At 53.2% G+C, this 23,634-nt stretch overlaps 1 protein-coding gene across 2 annotated transcripts in view; it reads right to left on the bottom strand.

Annotated features, from left to right (window-relative positions):
* Positions 1-348: 348 nt before the first annotated feature.
* The window catches only part of ANXA6 (annexin A6), a 37,702-nt gene continuing 14,416 nt past the window's right edge, over positions 349-23,634 (bottom strand). The window contains exons 7-26 of one of the 2 annotated variants that reach the window (XM_077824756.1): positions 23,372-23,451; positions 23,217-23,273; positions 22,208-22,301; positions 20,989-21,084; positions 19,357-19,415; positions 18,650-18,772; positions 17,892-17,950; positions 16,346-16,424; positions 15,155-15,236; positions 13,197-13,291; positions 12,295-12,408; positions 10,971-11,061; positions 9,936-10,015; positions 8,718-8,771; positions 5,298-5,315; positions 3,352-3,445; positions 2,746-2,841; positions 1,766-1,824; positions 1,317-1,439; positions 349-748 (exon numbers count right to left, since the gene is read on the bottom strand). In XM_077824756.1, coding sequence (XP_077680882.1) covers positions 689-748; positions 1,317-1,439; positions 1,766-1,824; positions 2,746-2,841; positions 3,352-3,445; positions 5,298-5,315; positions 8,718-8,771; positions 9,936-10,015; positions 10,971-11,061; positions 12,295-12,408; positions 13,197-13,291; positions 15,155-15,236; positions 16,346-16,424; positions 17,892-17,950; positions 18,650-18,772; positions 19,357-19,415; positions 20,989-21,084; positions 22,208-22,301; positions 23,217-23,273; positions 23,372-23,451 — 1,613 coding nt within the window. In that variant the 3' untranslated portion in view covers positions 349-688. The remainder of the gene's footprint in view (positions 749-1,316; positions 1,440-1,765; positions 1,825-2,745; positions 2,842-3,351; positions 3,446-5,297; positions 5,316-8,717; positions 8,772-9,935; positions 10,016-10,970; positions 11,062-12,294; positions 12,409-13,196; positions 13,292-15,154; positions 15,237-16,345; positions 16,425-17,891; positions 17,951-18,649; positions 18,773-19,356; positions 19,416-20,988; positions 21,085-22,207; positions 22,302-23,216; positions 23,274-23,371; positions 23,452-23,634) is intronic. The other variant, XM_077824757.1, reaches the window with a different exon arrangement.

The following is a 23,634-nucleotide window of genomic DNA, read 5'->3' as shown; positions in this document are numbered from 1 at the left end:
AGACAGATCCTGGACTGGATTTCTGTTTCCATTTGGAGCAGACTCTGGGTCACACAGCACTTGGAGAACTCCTGACAGCTCTGTATTTTGGAATTAAACCATGAAGTCCCTGGATGGTTTTTGCATGTACCGTTCCCGCTATTTCCCTTGGGTATTCCGTTCCACACGCCACCAGAAAGAAAAAAGACAGATTTCCCACAGAAAATACCCATGGGAGTGAAGGTAGCAGAGCATGCAGCAGCCAACTTGATCAGATGACAGAACTAGGTGGCACTCAGCCTTACACAAGATTCTGAGAAGATGGGCTCTCTCTCACATGAAGGTCTTGCAACAAGCGAACTGGAGTCGTTCCATGGTCAGCAACATTAAGGTTTTATTTCTGTGGTTTAAAATGTTTCTTATATCACAGTAACTTCCTGGGTTAGTGACACATTTGGACACGAGTCATCTTGCACCAATTCAGACAATAATTCCCCCCCACCCCCCAAATCCCCACCCCTTGACCACCTGGGTGGTCTGCACTGCTTGCAATGTTACACTCTTCTGCGGTACATTTTTCGAGGTGAATCTTCTTCCAAGTGGAACTGAACGTCCTCTGAAGCCCCCTAAAAGCTACAGTGACATCTAGGCTGTGTGAACGTGATGGCTCAGACACAGGGACAGGCTTTCACAGGGCTCCCGGGGCAGCTTAGTCGTCCCCTCCGCAAATGGCCAGCAGAGCTTTGCAGTAATCGCCAGAGGTGTCCTTCTGCAATAAGGAAACAAACGCCAGAGAGAAATGAAAAGCCAGAATCCATCTGGATCTCTGCCTCTGCAAATCAGTCTCACCCTCCGGGAGGGAGGAAAATCTTGTGTCAACCGGATAAGGGGAGTGCAATCTGGCCCTTGAAGCATTTTGATCTCCAGCAGAAGGCAGTGATCAATACTGCTGGGGCCCAGACATTATGGGGACAAGCCTCTTAGAAGTACCTTAGAAATTTTCACTCACAATGTTCACTGCCTGCCTGGTACATTTAAAGCGTGAATGGACAAAGTGCCGGTTACCATCCAGCAGGGCACAAACCTGGATCCCCTGGCAGATGGACTAGCTGGCTCCCCGAAACAGTGGGGGGCCAGACTTTCTAAAGCACCCAGCAGTCACCATGGTGACACTAATGGCCAGCGATTCAGAAGAGCCCAGGACATTCCCCTGCAGTCAACTTTAAGGGCAAAGGCCCAGCTAAGAGGCATATCTTTAAAGCCTGGCCCACTCCTGGTCAATGATAGGGACAGCGCCCAGTGGGAATGTGACAGGGAAGTTCCCGCCTCCGCCTCACCTCAATCATGTGGTGGAGTGACTTCTCATGCATCTCCTTGAACACACGCCGGATGTTCAGCAGATCGATCTCGCTCCTGGACACCATGATCCTGGTGAGGGTTCTCTCATCGGTGCCAATGCCCTGGCAACGTGGGGAGAAAGTACAATAAGCAAAACGGGCAGGGCGGGAGCACGGTGGGGTCCCCTCCCACCGTTCCTCTAGCTGATAAATTAGACGAGTTTCCCAAATCTTCGTGCCCAGGGAAGCATGGTAGCAGTGACACTGTCGTCGGACATAATGCGGGGCAGAGGCATTGCACCTGGAGCAGCCAGGCGGATGCTTCACCTGAACCCACGGAACGGAAAATACCAGCCACTGCTAGAGGGCCGCCCCAGCTCCAGCCAGGCTGCAAAGTGCAAAGAGGGCCCAGTTGCCACGGGAACCCCAAACGGAGAGTTTATGTTCACCTTCATGGAGTCGTAGAGCTTGTCGGCAAAGAAAGCCGGCTTGTCCTTGACGCTCCGCACTGCAAGCAGAGAGAGACAGTCTGGAAACCGTGCCGAGGACCAAGTAACCAGTCCTGCCCCACACCCCCAGCAATAGCAGTAAGTCTCCAGGATACCCCAGTGGGGGCTGGCATGGGGGAATCAGTCCCCACAGTATAGCCCCTCTAACAGCTTTTGCCTTGGGGGCACTGTTTGCTCTCTGCTTGGGTATTTCAGAGGGAGCAACCATCCACCCTGTATGTTAGCGGGGCTGGGATAGGAACGCAGGGGGAAAACTTGATCCCAATGAAATCAATGGCAAAACTCCCATTGACTTCAGTGGGGTCAGAATTTCACCCTAGATCCCAACTTCACAGTTTAGGCCACTCTCTAAGATCTCTCCCCGCCCAAATCCAGGCAGGCAATTAGCAGGCTCTGAATTATCCAGCTGCCTCATCTCCACTGAATGGAGAAGACGGACCAGAACCAATCCCCGATTTTCTTTTGTTTGCCCCTAGTATGATTTTGATTATGGCTTTCATACAGAAAACAAGAGAGAATAAAAGACAGCTTTCCCGATACCATGACAATATTTAAATAATACAATCCCTTCCTAACAATGGGCCCTGCCCAGTTCCCACTGCGGTCACTTGCAAAACTCTCCTTGACTTCATCAACACAGGACTGGAGACTATAGTACAGCACCATGAACTCACTATGGCCCCGATCCAGCCGAACACTCAGGGAGAAAAGAGGCGCCCCAGAGCCAGCCCTAGAGAGGTGTGTTACGTGGGACTGCAGGTCTTAAAGTGGATTGTGATTTGCGTAACCTAGTAAAGGAACCCCCTGCATGGGCAATGGCAGAGAGCCCCACAGGGCCATGCACCATCCCATAGTGGGCCAGTGTACACAGTAGAATCCTGGCCCCCCCTTACCCACTGAGCACACAGCGGGAAACTGACCTATGGCCACGAAGGCATCCCTCACGTCTCCAGACATGTGCTTCCGGATGGTGTGTGCCACGTCATGGTTGGTCATTTTAATGAACTCTTGAAACACTAGGGACCGAAGGAGAAGAGAGCAAGTCACAAGCCAGAGCATACAAAGTCCCAGCCCCCGAGTCCTGAGGCTGCTCTAAGTTCTGCTGCAGGCCAAACCAGCCTCAAGTTGACCCCAAGATTGGGGTGCAGGGGAGCAGGGTACAAAGCCACCTAAGCCCCTCCTTTGCATCCTGCCCCAAGCCACACGCCCCTAGGACCTGAAGATCAAGCCCTCTGGTCTGTGTTAGGAAAGGCTAAGTAGGTGCCAGAAGGAACGGTTACAAAACAGCACATGGGTATTTCCTAAGGCAGGCGCAGTTGGCAACCAGGACCCAAAGATGCAGGGTCTGCCACTCTTTCCCTCGGGTGAAAGGAAAATTTCCACCCTCTTATCAGGGGCTGCATCACTATGGGCGAGGCCATCGAAAGCTCACTCTTCCAGGAAGCCGCGATGTGATCACCACAGGTCAGATCGAAGAATTCACGACTAGTCATCGGGCCAGATGCTGGGGATTAATGTGCTCCTACCTCTGCGGAGATGGGGGTAACTCCGGGTGCACAAAATGCTCAAGAAACGGGTTTCCAGGGATGTGGAGTCGCCGCTGGAAACATCGGATAGTTTCTGCAAAACCAAGCAAGAGTGAAGGAGGAGAGGAGACAGGGCAGAGAGCAGGAGGTGGCATGCTGTACACCCTTTCTTCCTGGGAGAATTGGTGGAAAAATTTATGTCCAAAAAGCTTTTCAGAAGGAAAACAGCTTCTTTGACAAAACTTGGGATTTTCACACAATAAAGTCCATTTCTCTGGAAAATAGTTGGGTTTTCACTGAAAAACAGGAAAACCCAGACACAGAAATATTGTGGTTTTCCACAATCTGAAAATCTGAAAAATTGCAACACAAAGGATTCCCCCCTGTTGTTTTTGTTGAAAATGTTTGACAGGGAAAGTTAATTATTTCCCAACCAACTTGGCTCCCTTGGTTTGATTCTGGTCCAGGGGGCTGAACTTGACGTCCTGAGGTCCCTTCCAGACCCACATTTCTGTGATCTTGTTTTACTCAGGCCTTGCCCACACACAAACACTGTAGCGAACGATACCCCATGTAGCTAAAGAGATACACCTCTGTGTGTGTGTGTGTTGGTGCAAAGGTGCTTTATTCCCGTAGGGAACGGGAATAGCCTATACTGAAGTGAAGCCCCTTTATCTCACCAGGACTGTGCCCACCCTCGGGATTGCACCGATTTCACTATTTCAGTAGAAAGTCACACTGCAAATAGCAATAGTTAACCCGCTCTAAAACCGTGCAGGCCCACGAGTCTCAAGTCATCAGTGAGCAGCGGTCACTCCTGAGCAGTGCTGTGGTCCTGACTGGGCTGCACACAGTCAGAACGGCCCCGCTGGTGTGACCTCGCACGCATGTCGGGTGCGCCATTTTGAGAGCCAAATGGCCTCCTCTGTGCGGCAAAAATGCTGGTGCCACTTCCCCATGCTCCTGAGACCCGCTCCCTCGGCGGGGCCTGAGCCTAAGCTACTGCAATCCGGGGAAGTTTTGCCTTTGACTTCAAAGGGAACAGGACTGGCTCCCAGCTGTTCCACGTCTAGGCTGGAAAGGATCCGATCTCCCTTCTCCTCCCCCTAGTGCAGGACCTTCCCACTTAGTGTGGACCCTGTGTAAGCAGCTTCCATTCAAGCTCCCAAGTGCACCTTGAGGCCTGGCCAGGCTCTAAGGTGGCGGTCCCAGAGCACATCCCATGGGGCCCCGTTGGGCACGGAGAGGCTTGTCGGTCTGTCTGGAGTCTGCAGACGCCTCTGTAGATTGCTGGGAGGGCAGATATAAAGCTTGGGCTAGTGTAAATCAGGAGTAACCCCATGGCAGTCAATGGGGCTACGTGGTGTACAACTAAACTGGGCCCGGGGGCATCATTTCAGAAGAGTTCGGGAGGGGAGGGGAAAGTTTGTGTGAATAAACCAAGGTGTGGGGGGAACTGCCCCTGTTCCCCACAGCAAATGTCTCCCCTGCTTGGGCCCACAGTGCTGCTCCCTCTGAAGTGACTCGGGACTGCCCCGGGACTCTGCCATTACTCACATTTCCCAGACACCCATCATCAGTCTTGTCACTTGGGTTCCCCTGGGACTTTCTGGGAGGGGGTGTGTGTGAGAAATTGAGGAGTTGGACCACTGCCCAGGCTGCTCCCCCAGGACGCTGCGTACACGGGCTCAGGCCTGGAGCCTGCACTCCTGCAAAATTCCCCAGCTGGCGTCGAGGGAGAGCTCTGACAGAGACAGGAGTCAGGATTTGGCCCATGGGAACGAGATGGAGAGCTCCCTGCACAGAGAGCCCCTAGGAGGAGCCTGCAGCTGTGCAGCGGGCAGGCTTTCACTGCCCCCTCCCCCTCCGGCACTGCAAACAAACTAGGTAGGATCCTGTTAATCATGCAGATGGGGGGGTCAAAGAATAAAAGAGCAGGCACTCACCAGGCTCTCAGCAACCACCTGGCAGAGAGAAAGAGAGAGGGGAGGGGAAGAGGAAGGCAACAGGGTCAGAGATGTGCAGCACACTCCCTTTCCTATGGGAGGCACCGATCATTGCCCCCTACCGAAAGAGAAGGAGGCAAGGGTGGCAGAAGAGGACTCGTGTTTGCCTGGGGAGGCACCCACCGTTCTGGCCACTGAGCGGCTTGGCCATTCCCTTTGCTTCCCTGGCTGCTGAAAATGCCAGTGGTCACCAGGGCAGGCAATCAGGCTGTTCACAAGTGCATTAGGTAAAATATAGAAAACTCCATTGCCCCTCCTCTGCTAACAACCCCTTAAAGAGAGGGCCCTCGTGTGGGGCAGAGGAGAATGGCGCGCACAGTGGAAATCCTGTTGGGAGTGGTGGTCTCCCAGCAGGGTGATGGAGCATAAAAACATAAGAACGGCCCTACTGGGTCAGACCAAAGGTCCATCTAGCCCAGTATCCTGTCTTCTGACAGTGGCCAGTGCCAGGTGCCCCAGAGGGAATGAACAGAACAGGGAATCATCAAGTGATTCATCCCCTGTCGCCCATTCCCAGCTTCTGGCAAACAGAGGCTAGGGACACCATCCTTGCCCATCATTATTATTCACAGAGCACCAACAAAGCACCCCGAGTTTTGCAAACACACTGGAAGACAAGGCCCCTGCTCTGAAGAGCTTGCAGGCTAAGGCAATGTCTGGGCTGCAGTCCCAGGGGGTGATTACAGCTTTAATCTCACTGGCTCGGCTTCAGCAGCAGTGAAGGCGGTGGTGCGCACTTCAGCACAGGCTGCCCAACCCAGGGTAATTACAGGGCTAAGCGTGAAGCTGCTGCCACTTCACTGCTCTGGTACCTGAGCTGGTTGGATTAAAGCTAGTTCAGGTACATCTATGTGAGCTGCAATCACACCCCGTGACTGCAGTGTGGACATACCCGGAGAGGGGGAGGAATGAGGACGTGACAGGCCACCTGTGCACATGCCAGAGAGGAGCTGGGTGATGCAAGGCCAAGCCACAGGAACTGGGAGGAGGTCAGGAGGTTTGCTTGGTGCAGTGAGAGGGAGAAGATGTTCCACACACACACACACACACCGTGGCCCACAAAAATACATGGCGATGGTTGTTCTCTTCTGCCAGCCTCGAAAACCTACTCTGCCCTCTCTGAGCCCACGTGGGCGGGGAGGGCATTGGTCTTGCTATCTGACGAAATGGGAGATTATTCCCGTGCATTCCTCCAGGGCTGAGCCATGGGGAGTAGTTTGGCTGGAATGGCCTGAATGGGGGCCTGGGATTTGGAGTTCATCTGCTCAGCATAGGTCATTTTAGCCACCGATCGCTGCCTCTCTCTTTCTCCGGGACAATCAGCAGCAGGTCCGAGTGAAGCACCGCACAGGACAGGCGGAGGAACGCACAGCGGCATGCAGTTGTGATGTTAGCCCCCCCTCTGCTGGTAGCAATGCTAACAACGTCCTCCAGGAGAACAGCGCCAGCCATGCTAACGAAAGGCACATGTCACCATGCTTCAAGCACAGAGAGCAGCGCATGGCGGGGCCACAGAGCTAGGGTGACCAGACAGCAAGTGGGAAAAATCGGAACAGGGGGTGGGGGTAATAGGCGCCTATATAGGACAAAGCCCCAAATACCGGGACTCTCTCTATAAAATCGGGTCGCCCTACACGGAGCAGCCGTGTCCACAGGCATTGCAGCAGCAGACTCTTCACGCAGCCCTTGGAAGCCACCTCAGATAGTTCAGGCCAGTGAGATTCTTAAACAGGCTTTGGCGCTCCAGCTGGTGCAGTGCAGGGGGTGGGGGAGAAGGGAGATGATTCTTGTCACGGGGGGTTGAAGTGTGTGCTCTGTGGAGGGCAGAGCTGTGCCAAGGGGTCTCCACGCTTGACCCCCACCAGGCTAACCGTGACTGGGTCCAGGTGACGAACCAACAGGGCACTCGTGCCATGCTCACTGGGGACCAGGGGCCTTTGAAGCAAGCCCGGGCTGGTTTAGGTGCTGAAAATCATGAATTCAGCAGTTCCTGGTTGATTCAGATTAGGAACCAGGTGCAGCCCAGCCGCTTCAGCTGCCTTCCACTCTGAGATTCGGAGTCACTGTCAGCAGAACGCAAGGGATCAGTAACTCCCACAGATCAAACCACAGCAGCCACTGGTGCCAGCCTGTGCAAAGCGAAAGCCTGAGCTTCTCCCCGTGGGACAGCCTTCCTAAGCTAACTGCAGCAGTGGTGCCCGCAGGGGGATCTGACTTTTATTTGTGTGGCCCGGAAAAATGGTGGCTATTTTGCCAACTAGCTTCTGAACAGCCAAGTGGTGGTGGTGGAGGTAAGGAGATGTTTCCTTTGATAAGAACATTTACAATCCAGGGTGCCAGACTGGGAGCTTCTCAGGAGAGGGACCTTGTCTTCTGTCATGGTTTGTAGCCGTCACGTATGTTTACAGAGCTCTGGCCACAGCAACGGCTCCAGGATATTAGAACTAGGGCTTGCAGAAATCGAGGGTGGCAGTTTTACCCAAACATACACAGTTTTGTCCCAGAAACGGTTTTGCTTCACTGGGCATTTTTCTTGTGGGTTTACGCATGGGAACATCTGAGTCATGAAGGCCAGTCTTTTCAAACACGGGGGCCTGACGTTGGACACCTGAAGCCGTGGCTTGATTTGCAGAGGTGCTGAGCTCTCACAGCTCCCATTGGAGCACCTCAGAAGACCAGGCTCCTTGTTTAGGTGCCGGATGTTAGGCTCCCAGTTTGAACATTTTGGCTTTGTTGGCTTTCCAAGTGCAGCGGCTGGTGTCGTTCAAGGCAGGCGGAAGGAGCAAAGCGAAGGCAGGAGACAAACAGGGAAAGAGCCAGCGATTGCACTAACCAGCGTGGAGCTGTTGTGGAACCCAGGAAGGAAATCCTTCAGGAATGGTCTGAACAGTCTATCTGAGTCAATGCCACAGGGACCTCTGGGCAGACTGGCACACGTTACAGCTCTTCATTCAGGGCCTTGGACACCAACCAGCTCACTAACTCTACCTCTTATTAACTAATAAAATGATTGATTTAAATTCTAAAAGGAAGCCCCGCCCCCACAACTCCTCCCAGTTCTCCTAGCAGTACGATGTGATTTCTGCAAGCCCCAGCTAGACAATTCTCATGGAAAATTTCATTGAGATTTTTCCTTTAGGTTAGGAAAAGAAGAGCTACTAAGCAACGCAAACTCTTTGAAGGCCCTTCACCTCAGCGCTGGGTGCAGGGAACCTAACAGAAACAGAGAGGGTAGGCGGTCTCAGGGTAAGCATTCTCAGATCCAAGGAGCAAAGGAGAGGTTGATAAATAACACCCACTCCCACACCCACGTCTGTGAGCATGTGTGTACGTGTGCATGCCTGCCGGTGCAGTTCTCACCTTGGCATCTTCATGAGCTCGTGTGAGGTCTTCTCCTCCTTCGTCACGGTTGCCCTGTGTTTAAACATGACAGTGATGGAGAAAGGATCTTGGAAGAAATGTCTGCTCAGAGTAGGAAGGGTCCTTGTCTCGGCTGCCCACCCAAACAATATTGGACGGCCGAGGCTACTAGCAGTGGCAGAGAGAGTGTTTCACGTGGTTGGTGGCAAAAGCCTTGGCTTGCTGACAACTGTTTGGTGACCTCTGCCTGGTTCCTAATGCACGCGAGTCTACATCCCAAAGGCCACGCACTTAGCACTAATGGGCACCCTGGGGCCTGTACTCCCTTTTCACCACTGCCAGGAGTCTCTCCAGAAGACACCCGACACACATGGATGGGGCTGGGAAGCCAGCGCTGCTGCTGCCTGTTCCGTATTGAATTAGAGGACCAGAGTCCACGGTACCATCTGCGTGGCAATGTCCCTTTAAGTCACCGGGCTCGCCGGATCTTCCCTGTTCTCTGCAGTGACAGTATATTTATCAGGAGTTTAACTGGGGCACAAAGACTCCAGGACCATCCACAGTCAGATCTCCAGTCCCACCCCAGCATGTGGGCACAGAGGACGTTTCCTCCAACACTCCTTGACCAGCTGGGATAGAGCATCACCAAGTCCTGTTCGCTAAGGACAGGCTGCCTGAGAGCCCTGAGCATTTCCTGTCCAGCACTCAGTTACCATCTCAGAAATAGAGACAAGATGGGGCCAGATCCGCAGCTGGGGTCAATCACCACAGCATCATGGACCTAGAGCAGGAGGTTGGCTTTAGTAGAGCTACACCAATTGACACCAGCTGAGGATCTGGCCCAGGGACTCTAGAGACATTTTTGTCTGGATTTATAGCTCCGTTCCCCACTCTAAAAAACGTGCCCTAGAGCGTGACCTTTTCAACAGCCTGCAGTCTGACTGGATGGCCATTTGGCATGTTGCTTTCCTATAGGCCACAGGAGCTAGAAGTGAAAGATTTGAGTGGGTACAGCCAACCAAAGGGCACACACCAAGGCATCCTGGTGTATTCCTCAGTTCTGCAAGCTGTCTTAGATTCTACCTGAACAAACACAACCACATCCCTGTTAACTGTTGGGGAGAAGGGGGGCTATGAGGAAACTGGAGTTTTGCGAGGGGTTAGATTGGAAAACCAGAGTCCCACAAACAAAGCACACTGGACAAAAAGTGACCCTACCAGAGCCAGGGAGACAAGAATCCTCTTGAAGTGTCCTGATGTGTCAGAGCTCAGCGCATCCTCCAGAGATTTGTGATATGCTGAGGAGGAAGGAGTGCAAAACCAAACACAATATAAATGTGCATTCCACCTCAAAGAATCAGTCCCCGCCTTCCGCTTACGCATCCGTTTTTGCTCAGGCAGCTAATCATGCTTGCCACACGGGCCCCGGGGCTGGAACAGGGCAGGTGAGAGCGGTCCTTTGCACCTACGGCCTGTGTATCCAGCTGCCTTATTTGCACACATAAAATGGACGCACAATAGCTTTTCCAGGCACAGTTTTGGACACGGAACAGTGGGTGCTCGGAATTGGAGGCTGGCTGAAAAGCCTTCACCTGGATCCCACATGGAAAAGGACAAGCCCTTTGTTCCACAGATTCCATAACGAAAGGGCCAGATGGAGGAAGAGTGGGCGAGGAGAGGGCAAGGGTAGGACATGAGTCATGTAACTGGGTCATGGCGAGGCTCCAGGACGGGCATGTACTGCTAGTTACTATGGATGGAGCTGCCTGGTCCAGGGCAGCGGGTGTTTGGGAGAGAACGGGAGGGGCTTGGAATCGGATCCTGGGCTCTCCTGTTTTCTCATGACAGACGCTCAGGGAGAAGCGATGGTGATGGGCACTAAGACAAGAGCCTGCGTAGGCAGGCATGGATCCCGTTTGCCGAGGATGGAGATGCAGGAAATCCAGGACTTGTGCCAAGCACCTCATACATTTCTATTGCTCCTGAATGGAGGCAAGGGCCATGTGGGAGATGCTGGCCATGCCTAGAAGGCTTCAGGCCTTCATAGAGCTGTGTGAGGAACCCAAGCCTGGAGCAGCAGTGGTTCATAGACCACTTACCCCGGCAGAGCTGTGCTGGGGGGAGCTTGGGCAGCATCGGTCTTGAGTCCCTCACTTTCAATAACGCTGAAATGTAGCCCTCTTCTCCCCAGGCTCACTGCCCATGCAGATTCCCCCCGGCATTTCTCTAAGATCTCTCCTCCAGCTTCCTTACCTGCTTTATATGCCTCGTTAATAGCCTGGATCTCCCGATTGTTCCGAGTGGCCAAAATTTCAATGAGAATGTTCTCATCGGTGCCAACCCCCTGGAAGCACAAAGGGAAGAGAACAGCACGTCCCTACGTTAGCGACGCACAGCACACTGCAGGATGGGAACTGCCTTCCAGAGGGATGTTGCTGGTGAAGTTAGGATGAAAACCCTCCAGGCTGGGCATTTCCACATCATCTCAGTCACACAATAAGGAAGATCTCTTTAATCACAGCAATGCTTTGTTTCACGAGACAAAATCCATAAGCACATGGTAACTCCAGGGTAAATACCCTGCTGCTATGTCCTCATTTCTGTTTATTTCCTCTGTATTTGTGGAGTCTGGAGAACCCCCCAAGACAGTGACACCTAACGCTGTGTTTATGGACCTCAAGGCAAGTCATGACTAATTCACAGCACAGCAAACAGAAGCTATTCTCCTTGGATTGCTGGCTTGGTTCCTCTCCCGCATAGTTATCAGGGGATTCTCTCATTGCAGTTAGGCATTCAGTGATCCACTGGTCCTTGAAGAGCTCTCAGGATTCAAGAAGGCAAGAAAAATCCCTTTTGCCCTGAAAATCCTACAGGTGCCCATTCAATTTTTAAAGGGAAGTTCTGCTGTTCCAAATGCTGAGAGCTGCAGCAGGCTCTGGAGATGGTAGGATGATAGGTTCTCTATCGTCATCATGTTTTCTTGTTGGGGTGGGGATATTTACGACACAGGGGATCCACAGCAAGTCTCTGAGCTGCATCTGACCCAGGGCTGCTGCTCTCTCTCTTCACTGACAAATGGTGCTGTCCCAGGTTGTCACATTTTGCTCTCCCTCCCATTATAGCTCCTATCCCAAACTCCTGCTGGCATGGCCCCATGGGTAGAGCATTGCACGGGCCCTCAGGGAACCTGTGTCCTATTCCCAGCTCTGCCCCTGGCCTGCTGAATAACCATGGGCAAGTGACTTCACCTCCCCATGACTCATTTTCCCCACCTGTCATGATATTGACCCCCTTTTGTAAAGTGCTTTGAGATCTACTGATGACAAGAGCTGTATGACAGCTAGGTATTCTGATTATTTCTGCTTTGGGTCTGGGCCCGTCCCCTGCCTCTCTCCCTGTTAGTTTGTTGCAACAGGAGAAGCAAACGGAAGTCGCCAACTGGATGAAAGATGCCACCCTATGGCATTGCTCCCGTGCACTGGCCATGCAGCTCTGGAAGCCTGGCTAGAGTGCAGCGGGAGCACCATGTCTGACTTTCAGACACAGCTGTGGAGAATTTTTCGACCGAACAATTTACCTCCATGGCCTTCTTCAGCTGCTTGGCATCAAACTGTGCTGGTGTCATCATCAGTCCAAGGATCAGCTTGGCCAAGCTTCCCGACAGCTCTGATTTCAGATCGGCCATCAGATCCTGCAAAAGGGATGGATGTCAAGACGTTTAACTCGGTCTTCCTCACCAGTCACAGCTCAGAGCAGCTAGTGATGGAGGAAGTCACAGCTATCCCCTAATCTTCAGTGCTCCCTGCTGGCCAGCAAGGGGAAAGGTGCAGAACGCAGGAATAAGAGAGGGGAGCAAAGAAGAAATACCATGGGCAAATACTTAGGCTACCCTGTGCCTCAGTGCCCCATCTGTAAAAAGGGACTAAATACTTCCGCACTTTGGGTGGCATGACGAGAAAGTCCATCAATGAGTGTGAAGTGCACCTACTATGGAGACATGGAAATAGTATATTTAGGCCCAAATTCTCAAGTGTCTCCTCTCATTATGAGTGCCTCCGTTCTGGGATGCCCCACAGGAGACCCCATTTCACAGGCATGAGCTCAGTTCTTGGAAGATCAAACCCCAAGTTGTCTAAAGTTGGACACTCAAAACTTGAGGCATCCAAAAATTGGGGTCATTTTGAAAACATGGCCCTTAATGATAGGGTTATTTGGGGAGAACGGACAGAAGGGCTTTCCACTAAAGACCCAACTCCTTCCTGGCTGGGATTTCTCTCACAGGAAAGGGATAGATAGAAAGATGCTGAACTCTGTCTGAGTCTTTCCCCCACCCTTCACAGTTTTGTCAGACCTGGGGGAGACAGAGGAGACAGTAATGGGGAAAGAGAAGGTGAAAATGAGCAACCAGACGGAAGGGAAAGAGCAGAAAGGAAGGGAAGGCGGCAGGAAGCAGTAGGGGAAAGGAGCCAGCGTCATTACCCTGCCAAAGTGAGACTTGTAGGTTCTCAAGATCTCCTGTCTCTGGGCGTTGCTCCTCTGTGTGACCACATCGATGATGGCACCTTCGTCAGTGCCTGCAATGACACAGAAACCAGCCCATGTGAAGACCAGGGGACCTCGCACTAAAGGGATGGGCATGGAGGACAGGTAGGCACAGACTGAGCCAGTCCAGGCTCTAGACAGGGCCACTCAGCAAAGTCCAAGCTCCTGAGATGTGTTTGCTGCCACAAGGCCTGTGAGGTGGGAAGTTGGGTTTCTAGGGGTCTGGGAGCCCTGCTATCTAGACCCTTCTCAGCAGGAATGCGAGGGGCTTGGGGCAGAGGCCTTCCCCACCCTAAGGCCGTTTCTAACAACAGGCCTGGTATTCAGAGTCAGTCTGGAATGGCTGGGACACTATGCTCATGACATCCAAGGCAGTGGTGTCACACGATCACCCCAAATCGGCAGCACTCCCCAGAGGTGCTTGTGCAGCATCTGCCAGCCACGGGGGAGAACCTGACCAGAGAGCTGAGCAAAGCTGGCAATGGCAACTTCTGCCAGCAAAACAAACGAGCACGCGGGGGGAGAATTTTCAAGTGTCTAGACAAGGACAAGTCCCATTTTCAAAAGTGACTTAGGTGCCTAAATCCCACTGAAAGTCTAATGGGTCTTTTCTAGCTCGGGTAGCTACGATTCTGGGATTTTCCCCTACGAGGAGAAAGGTGAGGCTACAGCTAACTGTTAGGTTGACATTAACCCTTCTTCCTCCTGACCCACAGTGTGTCAGCCATGGCATTATGACTCAGGCTCGTAAGGCTACAAATAGGAGAGCAGACGTACAGACCTGGGCTGGAGTCTGGGCTGTAAGACCCTCCCCCCTTGCTGGGTTTCAGACGCCAGGCTCCAGCCAGAGTCGAAGTGTCTACACTGCTAACTCTGAGAGCCACAGTTAGTTGAACCAGTGTCAGGTATCCCAGACACTTTCCTCAATGTAGACACCAAAGGGCTTGATTAGTTTATCAGCCTGCCAGTGAAGGGGTTGTTCCCTACTGTATGTTCTCCAGTCTAATTTTCAATGACCTAAGAGATGGGCTTTAGCTGTCCAGAAAGAGAAGCACACTCCAGAAGATCCCACTGGCAGGACATGTCCTGATATTTAGTCTAAATTTCCCTTTGGTCACATTTCATCACATCCTCTGACACCCCTCCTGGGCCACCCCAAACAGCCCCTCTCCTTCCTACTTGTAGACCAGAGCTGGGTGAATTGAGAGCAACTATTCACAAACATCTCAGTCACCCAGGTACTCATCTCTTCCTGTTGTTTCCTTTCCACAAAGATGTGCACAAGCAAAGTGCAGGAACCCAGGTGTTCATGGGAAGTGGATTTGGGGCCCAGGGTCCAGAATCATCTACTCAGGAATCAGAGTTTGTTCCCTAACTAAATACAATTCATGTTGGGTGTAGTAGCTTCTAAAAGTTAGGCCATTCAATGGTGGTGGTGGTAGGGGCGGGGGGGGGGGGGGACACATAAAAAAATCACATGACTTTCGTGACCCGTCACACACGTGCAAATCTCTAACGCTTGAAGGCATACTCCCTGGTGTGAAGAGTTTGCAGATGCCTTTTAGGCTGAAATATGTTTGCAGAAAACATGCAAAACAAAGTCCGTCTGTTGAGGGACAATCAGCGATATGGAAAATGGGCCAAATTCTCTGAGTAAATCCTTCACTACAAGCTTTCCACTCTACGCAGCTCCAACTCCAGTTGCCTGAGCCTAATTCAGACAGTTCTTCATTCCAGTTGATCTGCAGAATTATGTTTCTAGATCTTTATTCAGATAGCCTCAGTCCTTCATGGGTTTTCTGCTCTAGAATCCACTAGGGAGTGGAACATTTCCCCAGAAGACAGAGGAGACAGGGCCTCCCACCTTCCACCAGTGCCCACAGTGTCCTACTTACCAAGACCCTTCATTGCCTTCCTCAGCACCTTTCCATCACCATCAGCATTGAAGTCTGAAGCCGGGCGCACGGTTCCTCTCAGCTGCAGAAATGTTAAGAGGTTTTAGATTAAATCCAGAAGCCCATTGGGCCAGGACAGGAGAAGAAACAGAGGAGAAGGCGTGCTAACCAGCAAGCCAAAGGCAAAGCAAATAGTGGGATTAGAAAGCAGTTGGGGGTCTGTGTGTGGATGCCAAGCCAGCAGTGTCCAGATACTGGCCCCCAGGGAAGAAAATAGCCAAAGAAGCCCCAAAGAAGAGGTGCTGTTGCTCGTATAAATACCATCCTCATGTCATGCTGCCTGAGAGCCAGACTAGGTTTCACCACCTCACACGCCAGGCAAAGGGACAGAGCTGAGAACTGGGAGTCAGCAGCACAAACGGGATGAAAGTCTTTCCGCTCCCGCATTAGGCCAAATTCTACCCTCGGGTGTCCTCATGCAGCTCCCACCAAAGGGAACGGAGCCATCCGTTCCCTCCACAAGCTGACTGGGCTGGGAAGGTCCTTGCCACCCAACCCAACTCTGCTCCTCATCTAATACTCTGCCAGGCAATGTTTCTATGGGGCTCCTTGAACAGCCTCGCTGCTGGGGACAGAGCCCCCTGGTCACACACACCAGATCTGGAAAAGGTTCCTAGACGGTCTGCCGCGCTGCCATTCCTCAGGGGGTTAAAAGCATGTCCACCCCCATCACCACCCCCCATAGCCCTGGGATGCCTCACCATACCTCATCAGTGCAACACCATTAATGTGGTGAACACGAGGCCCCCTGAGCCACACTGCTGCATGTGAATGGGACCTCCGTGAGGCACCGAAGCCAGCCTGCAGGTTGCACGCAGTGAACTGTGCTGACATTGCACTGGACAGCACCAGCATGCAGCCGGATCCACCAGGCTTGCATTTCAGTGTTAGCAACATGTGTTAGTAGACACACGTGCTGCCGCTGGGCATGGGGGAGCATCCAGCACCTCAGGGGTTAACTCATCACTGCAAATCAGAACCTCAAGGGAAGCCTGGTGTTAATATGCACGGTAAAGACGTCCGATTGGCCAGGGCAGCAGCCAGTTAGAAGGTGCCAGCACGCAGAGGGAGGAAGCTGTGATTTCCAAGCTAGCAGGGAACAGAGGAGGAGGGATTGGAGTGGGTTCTGACCTCTACTTTAGCCACTGCACTAAGCTCCCACATCCGATAGGCCACCTGCGCAGCTTCAGGGAAGAACTCACCTGCGGCGCTGAAATGGGAGGGGATAGGACACAAGGAGAGTGAGCAACTGGGGAAACTCACCAACACAGGACAGATCAGCCAGCACCATAACCCAACCGCTGAGTGCCCCCAAGCCAAACCAGCCCACACCATCACCCGATCTCTAGTGCCCCCAAGCCAAACCAGCCCACACCATCACCCGATCTCCAGTGCCCCCAAGCCAAACCAGCCCACACCATCACCCGATCTCTAATGCCCCCAAGCCAAACCAGCTGACACTGCAATTCAGTTCTTAATGCCCCTGGGTGCAAATCAGCCACCATTCTAACCCAGTCCCTAAATGCCCCTCAGGACAAATCAGCCAGCATCCCAACCCAAATCTGCAGCCCTTTCCCCACAGCTTGAAGCTTAATGTGACCCAGAGCTGCTGAGAGACTAGTGGGGCTTTTGTGCATTGTCAGGATAAAGCGACCAGATGAGGCGGGTGAGTTGAGCCTTGGGGGCGGAGGTGTGTTTCACACTAGCATTGCCAGGACGCGGGGTGACTAAGCTGACACTGCATCTGCTGTTCAGCTGCTTCACTGCGCTCTGGGACACTGGTAGGTGACGAGACGCTGGCTCCAGAACCTGAGCGATTGGTGGGCCGGGAACAGGGCAGGGAGGTTTCTCTGCTCCTTGCACCCAGCACTGGGGGGACAAGGACAAAGCATTCTCCCCACCATTGCTTACAGCATGGGACCCACTCTAGTCCATATCCTGCATCTGCTGTGCTCCCCCGGTCACGTCCCTGCCTTCCCCCAGCTGGCAGCAATAGGGTGCCGCTGGGGGGGAACGCAGGACTGCGAACAAGGCTGGTTTCTCATCAGAAGGTGCCTGCCGGTGCTGGGGCTCACATGGGTTTGGACAATGGCCCCGTCCCTGCAGGGTGGGGGGAGTTGGGTTGGGTTTTTACAGCTGTGTTCAGGGGCAGCTCCTATGAAAGGAGGCTGTTTCACGCTGGCATATCACCAGTGGGAGAGTGACTCCGCTGCAGATGTGGAGGGGGCCCCGTGCCAATGCAAGCTGGAGATACGGGAGAGCCTGGCATCCCTTCAGCAGCTCCCTCAAGCCCACGGACCAGGCAGCTACAAATGCTTCAGCTCAGGTGGGGCTGCCCCCAAAGCCAATGTCTGACAGGGGCCCCTAGAGGCAACGATTCGGGGGGAGGGGGATATTAGGGGATTGGGACAGGACTACAATCCCTCTGGTTGCGCTGACCATGTGGACTACGGGACCTGCTCCTGCTGACGTCAGTGACAGAGGATCAAGCCCATGATGTGGACGCTCCACTTTGGCACCAGACCAGCGCTGCGTGCCTTTCCCTGGACTGCGGTGGGCCCCAGACGGAGCTCCAGTCAAGGAGGCTGGAGAGCCTAGTGTCTGACCTCCTCATAGACCCTGACGGAAGCTGGCGGGACAGTACAAGGTAGGCACTGGGTGAGGCGGGTGTGCTTACTCATCGTCTCCCCCACACAGCTTCAGCAGGGCCTTCTTGTACTCGCCGGACGTGTCGTCCTGCAAAGGAAGAGGCAAAGGGAGACACTAAAACCACACACTTGCACAGGGCAGACCTCGCTGATGGGCCTCTAGCCACATCGCGGAGCCAGGCCTCAGCTGGGGTTGTCTAGCTTGAGCAGGTCATGTGGGCGTGACGCTGGGTCTCACAAAGTAGCTCATGAGCGGGAGGGGATTTCCTGTCTGCATTCTCCAAAGGAAGCCGGGGCACAAGGCAGAGAGGGGTCGGTGGGGGTGACACCATCCAACACACTGTGGATTCAGGAACAAATCAGTTTGGCAACATATTAGGTGGAGCTTTAACCAGCCTGGGGCGGTGGAGCCCCAAAGCTCACTGCAGTTCTGGGGGTGTTCTGACCAACAGGGGAAAAAAAATCTAGTCAGAGCCTTCCAAAAATGCCTGAAGGATGATTCCAGGGAGCATTGGAGAGTCTCTCCCTAAAGCTGCCTCAGCAGCGAGTGGGGAGTAAGGGGTTCTGCACGTCAGAGAAGAGGCTTTTTCACAAAGCCAAAATCAACCTCAACAGCTCCCCAACGTTCTCCTGTTGGTTTTCCAAGCCCTCCTCCCTGCCGCCCCTCCCCACACTGTCAAAAGATGGGGCGAGGATGGGATTCCCTGGCACCATGTGTCTCCTTACGTATGTGGTTGGGATCAAAGCTGAATTACTGGGTATTCTCCCAGCCCTGCCCTCTGTTTACCTTAATCATGCTGTGCAGGGACTTCTCATACTTCGTCCTAAACACTTCCCGGATATCCAGCATGTCGATCTCGCTGCGGGAGACCATGATGCGGATCAGCGTGTTGTCCTTGGTCCCCAGCCCCTGGAATGGATGCCCCACAGGCCACGGCTTAGTTACACAATCATGCCAGAAAGTCACAACTTGTTTGCAGACAATTCGCCAGCTGAGAAAGAGGTGAAACCCTGGACGGGGGCGGTTCTCTCTGCGCTAATCACCCAGCTGGGCTCCCAGTACCTTGCGAAACCAGCCAAATGCCAGCTAGGCAACGTCCCTGTGGCCCATTGTCAGAATCTCTGCTCATGCACACTGCTAGTCCCCAAGCCTCCTCAAGGTTAATTCTCCTGGAGCTGGAGCTGTGCAAATCTTCTCCTAGGGCTCAGTTTCAGAGGAGAGCAATGAGCACAGTATCATTATGCTCGCCTGGGCTAGGAGTTCCATGGCCAGAATGAATCTGCCCAGATTGCTCCCACCCCTCTGTCCCATGCTCTGCTGAACTCTCCCTGCACCCGCCCGGGTGTTAGAACCCTGCCAGGCCTGCGCCCGGAAGAGAGAGCCCCTTTGCCTCTCACGGACTAAAGGAAACGGGGCTTGTGCCTCGCTAGTGGGGTTTCCCTGACACAGCATCTGCGGAGCCGGGGCTCCTGAGAACCTCCTGCACCACTCACCTTCATGGCCTTGTAGAGCCTTTCAGCGAAGTACTCCGGGGTGCTCCGGATGCACTTTACTGCAGGAGAAACAATGAAGGTGAAAAAAACAAGAAGAGTCACAAAAGTCCAGTGACCTCATTGGCCAGCAGAGCAGAGTGGCTTCCTTAGCCCTTCAAACCACAATGCCCCAGCTCAGGACACAGCCGACTCCTTCAAATCTTCCAGGCTCCTGGTCTCTTCCCCCACACCTCCACCACCACATTAGATGCTGCTCCCAACCCCCGCCCCCCCCGCCCCAGCTTCCCCAGCCTCAGTTATTCTCTCTGTACTGGGTCTGTTTTCCTCCTTTCCCAGTATAATTCCAGAGGCTCCCTCTAAAGTCTATTGTAGCCCACCCGCAGGACAGTGGTCTCCCTCTAAGATGTATTGTAGCCCACTGCAGGACAGTGGTCTCCCTCTAAGATGTATTGTAGCCCACCTGCAGGACAGTGGTACCCCTCTAAGGTGTATTGTAACCCACCCGCAGGACAGTGGTACCCCTCTAAGGTGTATTGTAACCCACCCGCAGGACAGTGGTACCCCTCTAAGGTGTATTGTAACCCACCCGCAGGACAGTGGTACCCCTCTAAGGTGTATTGTAACCCACCCGCAGGACAGTGGTACCCCTCTAAGGTGTATTGTAACCCACCCGCAGGACAGTGGTACCCCTCTAAGGTGTATTGTAACCCACCCGCAGGACAGTGGTCACCACTAAAGAGCCAGGATGTTATTGTGTTGTGGTGCCTCAGATGTCACAGCTGTCGGCTAATCTAGTTAGAGGGAAATGAGAGTAGCATTGTAGATGCTGGTGTGAGGTAATAGCTGGTAAAGGTCTTTTTAATGGTGGGTCAAATCTTGGAGCTCTATTTTCCTGCTGCAGATTACAGGTCATTCCTGTAGACATGGGACCTCACAGCTCTTCCTCCTTCCTTACCCCCTGCAATAATGGGGGTACGGACTGAAGGAGGACTGCAGGATTTGGGCTTGCATTTACACGCACGGCGTGGAGCTGGCCCCATGGCACAGCAGAGATTTGCACATACTTCCACGAGTCAGCCTCGCCACGGGCTCCTCTCCACTGTCCGGGGCTCTCCAGCCATTCCCTGCACGCTCAGGGGAACGTTACACGTTTTAGCACGAACGATTGTCCGCCCAGAATCTCTTTCTGAGACAGGACACCAGACTTGACAGACCGTGGCCTCATGCAGTCGGGCAAGTCCCACATTGGTATACGTGGGGGGACCCAGTGTGTTTTTCCACAGGGATTAGCATCAAATATTCAAACTTGGGTGCCTCAAGATGGGCACCTGGGGCCTGATCTAAAGCCCATTGATACCAACAGGAATTCTGCCATGGACTTCAGTGGGCTTTGGAGTAGGCCCCATAATCCATGTTAAGGCACCTAAATAAAAGTGGCCCATTTCTGAGGGGGGTTGAGCACCCACAACACCAGGTGACGTCAGTGGGATCACGGTATCAGAGAGTGCTCAGGTCTCTTCTTCAGCTGTCAAAATATGGAAACGGGCCCTTCACTTTAAGTCCCCACATTAGACCCTTTTGGCTTGAGTGTCTCCTCCAGCCCTGCCCCTCCACAAGACAGCACCAGCTCACCCACTGCCAGCATCAGCTTCTCAATGTCCCCGGACAGCTCGCCCCGGATGCTGTCCTCGATGGGCTTCCCGGAAATCTTCAGATACTCGTCAAAGACTGTGGGGTGAAAGCAGGAGAGAGGCCCCGTCACAAGCCACACTGGCATGGCCCACAGGCGGGGGAAATGGAGGCCAGCGCCTTTGTGGGGGAGCAGACACCACTCTGCACATTGGGGGCTCTCAGAGGCAGGGATTACTGCCTTTTAGGTGTTTGGCTGGCAAGAGGCCGCAGAGCATCCGGCTGTTCTCAGTAACCCTGCCCGTCGCTGCGTGGGAGGAGGAACTAATCTGTTGTGTTTTCTCTTCACTGCCATATGCCAGGGTTGCAGCTGTCCCTGTGGTACACCCTTGCTGGCCACAGAGAATGTGTCAGCCACCTGAAATCTTCAGCTGACATGCTGGGGATTGAACCAGGGACCTCCAGAACTAAAAGCGTGGGCTCCTACAGCTTGAGCTAAAACCGCCAAACCCTATAGCTTGGGGCTGTAACCACTCATATCCTCTGTGTACCAGCATAAAGGGTCCCTGTAACCTGCACCCCCTGGCTTGAAGTGGTTTCCATCATATACAGGGTTTACAGTCATGTCCAATGGCTCTCAGCACCCCCACTATACAAATTGCTCCACCGCCACTGTAACACACACTCCCAGTGGGCTAGACAGACGTACTCCCGCCCTTTGTGCATTAGCCAGATTGCGAGTCATTCGGACACCACAGCACGAAGGCAGCCATCCAGCGGCTGGTTTACTCTACCACGTGCACAGCAAGTCTGCTTTTAAGGCAACCACCCAGCAGCCGACTCACCGATGTGGGTTGTAATCAGCGGAGGCACCAATGACAATAATGAAAGCTATGAAGCACTTCTACAGAAACAAAATCTCTTGGGGTGAACAAGTTATTGCAGCCATGAGGCCTGAGCATTCAGGGCTCCCTCAGCAACACCCCCGATAAGATTTTGCCAGAGACGGAATGGGCACCGGGGTCTCCATTCAGATTCATTAGATCTCATGGAAAACGGTTACTTGTCCTTCCCAAGCGTGACCACCAGATGGAGCCCAGACTGGCCGGCATGTAACTGCCAATCCACAGAGAATCTGCAAGAACCAGCTAGCTGCTTTGTGGGGAGCGAGGGAGGGGCATTGTGGTTTGGTGATCGCATGATCGCTATGAAAACAGCTTACCCAGCCGGAGATGCTGTTTGCTTCGGTTTCCTAGGATGTAGATGAACTGGGCCTCGTCTGTGCCCCATTTCAGGTCACCAGCTTCCAAAAGATCCTTGTAGAGAGGCGAAAAGAGCAGCAAAAGCCCAGAGTCAGAGAGTGCTAAACTCCTGGCCATGCAACCCAGAACGAACACGCTCAACACCTGCCTTCAGCGCCAGCTCCAATCCCTAATGCCACTGCTTAAAAAGGCAAAGCTCCTTCCCAGTCTCACTCAGCTGCATGGAATGCTTCAGGCTCGATCATTTGTTTAACTGACTTCATCTATAGGGACGTTGTCAATTCAAAATCTGATCTGTCTTGCCTTCCTTCTCCCATGCTATATCTGATTGTGTCTGTGTGCAAAAAACCAGTTACAATCTTGCGAGATCACATGGAAACGGAGGCTGGTGTGTGTGTGTGTCTGTGTTTGTGTGCATAAAACCAGTTACAACTCTTGCAGGATCACAAGACTGGAAGTAACAGTTGCAGAGGAGGGCTCAGTGGCTCAGTGAATTAGATGCAATGGCCTTTGGTTGCTGGAGACCTAGGTTCATAACCTGTTTGGCCCACAGCCTTGCGTGTTTGTGAAGCTTTCTACTCAGTTCGAAAGCAGGTCCTGGGTGGCTCTTGCCCACAACAGCATTTGAGAGGCTGAAGAAGGGGTGATAAACGTGGGCCAGAGGTCAGAGCTGAACTTTTCCGGTATGGGGTGTCCGCAGCCAGGGCTTTGGGCCCCTTTCCAGCTGCCCAGACACACAGCAGAGCAATGAATAAACTACAAAAAAAATGTGTTTAAAACTGAAGTCGGAGGGGCCAGGTTCTCAGCTGGTATAAATCAGCGTCGCTCCGATGTGAACTGGCTGGGGATCCAGCCAGTGCCATAAAAAGCTCGTTCTTTGGCCCTGACCCATCATTCTTCCTCCCAGTCACTGGCTGTGCAATAGTGATTGCCAGGGAAGTGAGCCAATCTCAATTCAGCGACACTTACCTTGGCATCCTGCTCCACCAGGTCCTCGCTCACGACATCGTCCTCCTCTCGCGTGCCCTGCATCAGAGACAAGAGGCCAGCGCCTCAGTCACAGAGGAATGAGGGCAGCGGACAGACAGAGGGGATCGGGGAGGGGCGGACAGATCAAAGTGTACCTGAAGCAAAACGATGAGCATCTTCTTGAAGTGCCCCGAGGTGTCTCCCAGGACATCCGCCTCCAGCTCCCTCTCATAGGCTGGAGCGTTGGAAAGGAAAACGGAAAGCACGTCAGCTCTGTATTCAGGTTAGGCCGGAGCCCAACACAAGTTACATTCCTTGGCTCCCAGGATCCAGACCCCGGGTTCAAAGGATGTATGGGGCACTGGGCTCCGAGGAGCTGCTGTCCAGCATGCCACCCCCTCTCAGGTGCAATCAAAGC

The sequence above is a fragment of the Eretmochelys imbricata genome, chromosome 8 (genome assembly GCF_965152235.1).
Source record: "Eretmochelys imbricata isolate rEreImb1 chromosome 8, rEreImb1.hap1, whole genome shotgun sequence".
NCBI lineage: Eukaryota > Metazoa > Chordata > Testudines > Cheloniidae > Eretmochelys > Eretmochelys imbricata.
Note: the sequence above shows the minus strand (reverse complement) of the source record. Positions and strands in the feature narration are given on the sequence as shown.